At 33.9% G+C, this 8,698-nt stretch overlaps 1 protein-coding gene across 1 annotated transcript; it reads right to left on the bottom strand.

Moving 5' to 3' along the window:
* Positions 1 to 310: 310 nt before the first annotated feature.
* LOC132639223 (uncharacterized) lies at positions 311 to 841 on the bottom strand. Its single transcript, XM_060355691.1, has one exon. The coding sequence runs from the start codon at positions 839 to 841 to the stop codon at positions 311 to 313; it is 531 nt and encodes a 176-aa protein (XP_060211674.1).
* Positions 842 to 8,698: the final 7,857 nt, after the last annotated feature.

Genomic DNA, 8,698 nt, shown 5'->3' with positions numbered 1-8,698 from the left:
GTCCGGTGGAATACCTGTAATGTCTAAATGGGGGCTAATCCCGTGCCCAGGTATACCTTCTTTTATGGTAGATGGACGAACAGTGTGACTTGATCGAGTTCTTCAACGGTGGACTTAGTGGCGTCAGAATCAACGGGCACCACAAAGTTTCTCGATATTCCGAATTTTAACTCTTCGTCTAGCGTGTCGCCGTTCCGATCTTCTGAAAAGTCCGGGATCGGGATCTGTGATTGCTATTTGGCATTCTTCCCTTTACTCCGATCTGGCGCCTTTATATTCTTAACAGATTCTTCAACCGCGAACATTTCTTTTACGTCTGCTGTTCACCACGGACGGTTTTGATACCTTCTGGAGTCGGGAATTTCAATACCTGATGCATAGTCAAGGTAACCGCTCTTACGAGGTGAATCCACGGTCTGCCCAGCAATGCATTGTATCCCATATTTCCCTCTGTCACATAAAATTTCGTCTGCTGCGTTGTTCCTGCCATACTGATCGGTATAGTGATCTCACCCTTCGTCGTTTCGCATGCCATGTTGAATCCATTGAGGGCCCGTATAGCCGGCACGATCTGATCTAGTAGTCCCAGTTGTTCGATGACTCTCCATCGGATGATATTAGCCGAGCTAACTGGATCAATTAGCACACGTTTAATTCTTAACTTATTGACAAGGACAGATATTACCAGTGCGTCATTATGCAGTTGGGTGATGCCTTCCATGTCCTCGTCATCGAACGTGATGGGGCCATCGGGGTCACCGTTTCGGATACGCTTTTCTCTCGTTATGGAAATTTTTGTGCGCTTCATAACCGGTCTAATGGGAACTTCAGTTCCTCCCATGATCATGTGTATCACCTGCTGGGGCTCTTCCGGCCAATCCTGCTTGTTGGAATCTAGGTTTTAAAAATGGGTTTTCGCTCGTTCACTTAGGAATTCTCGAAGATGCCCCAAATTGTACAGACATGCGACCTCCTCTCTCAGTTGTCGACAATCCTTGGTTCGATGGCCGTGAGTAAGATGATACTTACAAATAAGACTTTTATCCCGCTTCTTCGGGTCGGATTGGATTAGCCTCGGATGCCTTGTTTCTTTGTTTCGAATAACGGCTGCCGCTAAGGTTGCTACATCGACGCAAAAGTTGTACTCGGATTACCTTGGAGTTTCTCTATTTCCCGGAGCTCTATCGACAACATTTCTATTTACCAAACCACGGTTATTTTGGCCTCGATCATTCCTTCGGTCGTTTCTCCTATCATTCTTGGCCGATTCGCCGTTACGCCCGTTCCCCCTTCGATCGAGCAAGTAAGGCTGGTATCTGTCATATGACGATCTGGAATCTCGATCTATCACTCTTCTTGATCGATCACCTCCTTTACTGGAATGCCATGATACTGAAGCGGCCCTCAGAATCTTATCGTCTCGACCCTAATCTTCGACTGATACCTGTTGTGCACATCAGCCAAGGCGATTGCCGGGTATTCTATCAAGTTTTGTTTTAGTTCCATAGATGTGATCGAGCTCCTCGAGTTGAGCCCTTGGGTGAAAGCCTGAACGGCCCAATCGTCAGTAACTGGAGGTAAGTCCATGCGCTCCATTTGAAATCGAGCCACAAACTCGCGGAGGGTCTCGTCATCTCGTTGCTTAACGTTAAACAAGTCTGATTTTTGAGTTTCGACCTTGATGGCCCCAGCATGGGCCTTAATGAAAGCATCAGCGAGCATGGGAAATGAATCAACCAAGTGCTCGGGCAAGTTATGATACCAAATCATAGCCCCCTTCGACAGAGTTTCCCCGAATTTCTTAAGTAGCACTGATTCCCTTTCGTCATCGGCGAGGTCGTTGCCCTTAATAGCGCATGTATACGTAGTCACATGCTCATTTGGGTCCGTTGTCCCATTGTACTTCGGGATATCGGGCATGCGAAATCTCTTGGGGATTTTCATCGGTGCCGCACTTGGCGGAAACGGCATTTGGACAAACCTTTTCGAATCCGGTCCCTTCAACACTGGCGGAGCCCCCGGGATCTGATCAACCCTCGAATTGTAGTTCTCCACCTTCTTATCGTTCGCCTCTATCTTCTTTTCACCGGATTCGACCCGTTTGGTCAATTCTTCGAGCATTCTTATCAATTCAGTACTTTGTCCGGGGTGGTTCTCGTTACCCCGTGAGGCATGTCTTTCCTCCGTATCCTGGGTCTGTTCTGATGGGGCAACATCGGGTGCCTGACCCCGATTTTGCAATTGCGCTATGATCTCTTGCTAGGCCTGTAACTGAGCCATGGCCATGTCTAACTAGTTTTGGAGCTGTTGCAACATGACCCCGTTATTCTCACTGTCCCGTACGTTACCCACCGATGATCTGACTCGAACAGGATTAACGGAGAACAATTAAATTTGTACGTGATGCCCAAAGATATGTGGCTAAATTCAATTCAAGATTAAATAGCGAGATATGTCAATAAAATGAACAGAGAAGCAGATCTAACCGAATGTTAAATATGTATGGCCTCGGGGTATAGAAACCGAGGTCGATACCCTTTTTGTTACAAGCTCTCACGAGGTATAATAAAAAATGAACTTAAGAACAGACGGGAACTGATTTAATAAGATTCTTATGATTGTTGATGTAAACTATTTCTCTCCTTGCTGTTGCCACCCTTTTCATAAATGATAACCTCCTCTTTATATAGGAGAGGAGTTTCAACCCTAGTACAATTCTAAATAAAGCAAGTAAATCGGGTGATAGCTGTATCGCCGAGATCAACGCCGAAATATCTGGGTGAGGGCGGATATTTCGGTCTCCCGCTAATGGCAGTCAATCACCCTTCCTTTATCGCCTCATCCTAGCCCGAGCTCGAAGCCTCGTTCCCGGTGAGACGGTCGTATTGTGACCGAGCATAACCATGACATCAGGAAACCAAGCGTGCATGTGTCCTCGGTTTTACCCGTATACAGTAATAAAAAAAATTAACTACATATATTTCTAACTCAAATTCAAAAAATTCATATACTATCTATTTATGCTGGATATTTTATTATTTTCTTTTAAAATTGAATTTGCTTTATTTTTCAAAAAACAGATAAGCTCAACTATTACCTTATATAATCTTGAGTGGAATATTGGATACAATAGGAAACCGTAATTATAGGAATGCTTATTTTTCAAAAGCTTTAATTTCGGGATCTACTTACTATGAGGATAGGAGTCAACCTAATTGATTTCTAAATAGGAGTCAATCTAAATTGATTTCTATTATAATTATTATTATTTAAATTATATGATATTATTCTTATATGGTAATATTTGAACAACAATTAATAATTTCTTTTAAAATTAATGCAAATAGAATTTGTTGCCAAGTAGCTTGTTCACATTACGCCACTTGGCTTAATATCAAGCAAGACTACCCTCCTTTCAATATAACTAGTATCCATACCCGCACGATGCGCGGCCGGTGTCAAATGAAACTAATCATAAAAAATTATCACCTTATTTGCTTGATATAACAAAAAAACAAATATCATTAACATATATAAATTAATAATATGTGCAATTTTAATTATAATTTTTCTTATTTGAACACATTAGATTATATTAATTTAATAAAATCTAAATTTTGTGATGATTAACCATGTTCATTATACAATCCTGAATAGTTGTTGATCTATAACATATAAAAAAGATCATATCATTATAAATAAAAGGTTTTCTTGACATAATTATTAGTTAAGTAACTTACTTCTAAATATGATTTGGAAGCCAAAAAAACTTAAAATGCTCTATTTTAGAGTTACCCACATAAAAAATTAATTTAATTCTTAAATTTTTAATGTGGTACTTGAATTTCTGTATATTCAATATTTTTAAATTTGGTTATATTTATTAAGTCTTCCATCACACGGTCTTATTCATCATATAATTTTTCTATTATAATATAATCTAAAATATTTTTTATTTCTTATGCTAATAAAGTTTATACTTTGAGAGTTTGTTTGTTAAAAGTATTAGAGCAAAAATTTTGAGTAGAATATGAGTAATAACTCATTCCCACTCTCTCTGACTCTCCTTCCCCATCCCCACCCCACCCCTCTCCCCCCACCACCCCACATTTTGCCTGATCTCCCAACATTTACTATTTAACTTATTCTTATAATAATGGACCAACAAATAGTAATAGATTTTATTTTATTTCACTTTCCAAACAAATGGAAATCAAAAAATTATTCATATGTGCTCGTGTGCACTCAAGAACATATAGGTTTCAATTGCTTGTTAATTAGAAAAACTTGAACTTTTATTTTTCAAGTATTAAATAAAAAATAAGCACGAATTACTTAAATAAGATATACAAATTAATTTTGACAATAATATTTATGCATTTGTAAGCGTAGACTATGTGGAAATTCGTTATCATATGTATTCATAAAAACACATAATTTTCCATCATCACTCTGATTCTTTCTTTTTCTTGGGAATTTCAAATAATGATTATCTCTTTCGTTTGAGAAAAATAATCCAGAAATCAAAGAAGGATCATCAATGTGAAAACCAAATCAATAAACCCGTTGTGGAAAAGTACAATGAATCTTATCATGTGTTTACTATTAAATTATTGTAATTTTTAGCCTCAGTGCCATAATTTCTTCCATTGTATGTTACACATTTTTTCACTTTTATAATATTCACTACTCAATAAGTGTTCTCACATTCTTTGCGCTCATATTTTAGTGAAAGTACATGTTCCTTCTTTTTCGAAGATGTGGAATTAACTTCTTCGTCAAACTATTCTTCATTGACTCCTACTCCTTAAGAAAGTGATTTAATTATGAATTTACGTAGAATAGTAAAGATGATTCAAGGCTAATATATGCTTGAACTTCAAAGACCAACCTCGATAATTAATTAGTGTATTGAGAATGTCTTATGAATTATATTTATCCAACAACTCATTGGAGATCTGAAAAGAAGAAGAAGCAAAAGTTCAAAAAAAAAAAAGGTTAATAATTAACTATATTCACTTCTAGACTACTTGAGGTAATTAACACATCAAGACCATGAGTGTTTTCTGAGAAAAACAGTTGGAGCTATTATCAATTATTTGTAAATATGTTAAAGAGAGTATTTTATGTTCTAATACCAAACAGGAAACCCCTTAAAATTAAAATACCAAAACTATTTATCCATAATTACATACAAAGCAATCATATGTCAATTAGAATATTGCACAAAGCCTTCATCTTATATCAACATGATCATAATATTCAAATTCAATAGTAGATCATACTAATTACGTATATTTGAATTTAAAATAGGACAAAAAGGTCATTACTACATAATAATTTTTTTAAAAAATAATTCTTAAATTTCATTGTAAAAATCTGAAAATCATATTGGCTCATAGTTTGGCACATCTAAAAAGCAAACACTATATTAGCTCGTAGTTACAATATTTTTTTCAAAGTTTCAACCAAAAAAAAAAAAAAGGAAAGGAAGAAAAAAGAGAATTCACCTCATCGATAGAAAAGGCGATTTAGCTCTCTAAAACTCTAGGAATGAAGCAAGATGGAAAATATTGAAAACTATATGCTCTTTGTAAAACCTCTTCTTTTCTGCCTTCATTAGGGTTTAGAGTCAACCTTTAAAGGTGTCTTCAATCACATTAATAACTTTTTCTTTGGCAGAGAACTTTAAATATTTTCAAGCTTTGATTATTTTTTATTTTGGAATGACTCTTAATCATAATATTCTTTTCCATCTATGTCTAATTTGATTGGTAATTAATTATTTATTTCCAACTCTATTTCTGATTCATCGTTGTCATGCTTCCTTGATTTGTTCGCGAATGAAATCATATAAATATTATTCCTTGCCTTTGACAGTAAGTTTCAATCTCTAATTACCTGATTTACTTCAATTACCTTTATTTTGATACGGTATAGAAAAATGGTGCAAAAACATTACGATATAATAGTTCACAACTGATCTATGAATAATAAATAATAAAATTACTGATCTATGAATAATAAATAATAAAATATCACGTATGTTTACTTTGGTAAGTATTTATTTTATTGAGTACTATAAGTTCTGCACATTGACAGAAATTTTACCCGATCTCCAACTAATCATTTTAAAGTTTTTTTTTTTAATTCTATCATGTAATATTATATCTTACCATTTAAAGGACTATTCTTTACTACAAATTAGATCCAAGAATATCATTTAGTTATATTTCTCCAATCAAATACACTAAATTAGGTGAATTCATTTAATAATGTCAATTAATGTAATATTATATCTTACCATTTAAAGGACTATTCTTTACTACAAATTAGATCCAAGAATATCATTTAGTTATATTTCTCCAATCAAATACACTAAATTAGGTGAGTTCATTTAATAATGTCAATTAATTTCTTTTTAAAATTAAGACAAATAGAATTTGTTGCCAAGTGGCTTGTTCATATTACGCCACTTGGCTTAATATTAAGTTAGACTACCCTCCTTTTATTATAATAATATAGATATAGATTATTATTATTATTATTATTATTATTATTATATTAACAACTCGACTATTATGTGTTGATAATATCGTATGAGTATATTAGGTGAGTTCATTATTATTTTGATTATAGATATTAGTAACAACTAATACTACTAAGTGTTGATAATAACGTATGAGTATATTACGTGAGTTCATTGTTGTTATTAATAATAATAATAATAATAATAATAATAATAATAATAATAATAATAATGTAGATTATCAAATTAGGTAATATTTTGAACTACAATTAATAACTTCTTTTATGATTAATGCAAATAGAATTTGTTGCCAAGTGGCTTGTTCATATTATTACGCCACTTGGCTTAATATTAAGCTAGACTACTCTCTTTATATATATATATATATATATATATATATATATATATATATATATATATATATATATATAGATTTATTAGTATTATTATTATTATTATTATTATTATTATTATTATTATTAGTAGTAGTAGTAGTAGTAGTAGATTATTAAATTAGGTAATATTTTGAACTACAATTAATAATGTCTTTAATAATTAATGCAAATAGAACGTGTTGTCAAGTGGCTTGTTCATATTACACCACTTGGCTTAATATTAAACTAGACTGCTCTCCTTTTATATATATAATTATTATTAATAGATTATTAAATTAGGTAATATTTTAAATTACAATTAATAACGTCTTTAATAATTAATGCAAACAGAATTTGTTGCCAAGTGACTTGTTCATATTACACCACTTGGTTTAATATTAAGCTAGACTACTCTCCTTTTATATATATAATAATATAGATATAGATTTTTCTGGGTACGTCTATATTCTAATGAGAGTAGAATCGAAATATTGAATCATTTCCACATGCATTGATCGGCTACAATGTGGACACATTTTGGGGAACCTGAATTCTTGAGAATATGGTGCTGCAAGACAGGAGACAACATTTCCATAGTTTCTTTTTAAAAAAAAAAAAATCAAGGTTGTCTGGGGTGTTATATTTCAGAAGGAAAAGAGTACAAGAGGTGGACTTGGCCTTGAACCTCTGAATACAACACAAGAGGATAATACAATATCCAATCAATAGGGAAGTGAAGCTAAACACTTAGCTAACAAGAACCCTTGAAAAAGTATGACTACTATACAATTTAGCTTACACAAAAATTTGCCTTATCATATTTGATCCTTATTGAAGGCATTTGGCTCTTGTCCAGCTGGAATGGACCTTTAGCCCAGAGTTCCATTGCTTTTATATTACTTGGTTCTTTTTCTTTTTTTAAAAAAACTTAGTGATATATAGTTAAAGAGTTAAACCCTGTGCAACATGTATTCTATAGCCTTTGCTCTCCAATTTCAAGACCATGATTCTTGGGAATTTGAATTGTTTAGACTGAAACTGGTTGCAGGTTGAGCAGATCTTGTCACGAAGGCTAGCATCTAACACAACCCTGGATCCTCTCGAATTCAAGATCCTTTCGGGGACTAATGTTGCAATTACATGCAAGAACAAAGTTGTTGTTTTGAGTTGTCCAGTACTAGAAACAAGGCTTTTCCCCGACGAATCAGTGAGAAAGTCGTGTGAAAAACAAGATTTTCTCATCTCATTCTCACCGAACCAGCTCAATGGGAAAACGTATGGTGGGAAACAGGTCCCCTTTGAAACGCTGGGAAACTTCTTGATTTTTTTTTTTTTTGTGTGCAAATACTACTTTTTTTTTCTTTTCTCACTGATTCGATCAAAATATCCGTTAGAATAGCCGCTGAATATTTTTTAGCGGGAAAATAGTAATTTTCTAGTAGTGATCAAAATAATTTTTGATTATTTAAATGAGTGATTTATCAGAAATTCGAGATCCTCGATGTCTAACATTGCATGAGCCCTTCAAGGACTAGCATTGCATGAGCGCCAGCCCAAGAATGTGTAACTAGCTAAATGTCATTGCACCTAGCAAACTTTTAAACATAGAAACCAATTAAATCGATTATTATTATTATTCTTCACACCAAGATATGAGGCAAGGTGCACCTCATTTTAGTTTGATCTTATTTTTGGTACGGGAAACAACATTTTTTATCCCTGAGTTATAGCTTAATTCCAATTTTAGTCCTTGAGTTATGCAAGCAAGCGCATTTAACCTTCGATTAACTAAAAT

Source organism: Lycium barbarum, chromosome 5 (assembly GCF_019175385.1).
Source record: "Lycium barbarum isolate Lr01 chromosome 5, ASM1917538v2, whole genome shotgun sequence".
Lineage (NCBI taxonomy): Eukaryota > Viridiplantae > Streptophyta > Magnoliopsida > Solanales > Solanaceae > Lycium > Lycium barbarum.
The sequence above is the reverse complement of the archived record's forward strand: the minus strand, read 5'-3'. Positions and strand labels throughout refer to the sequence as shown.

Coding starts and splice junctions, on each gene's coding strand:
- LOC132639223 (XM_060355691.1), bottom strand. CDS start 841: ATGGGAGGAACTGAAGTTCCCATTAGACCGGTTATGAAGCGCACAAAA.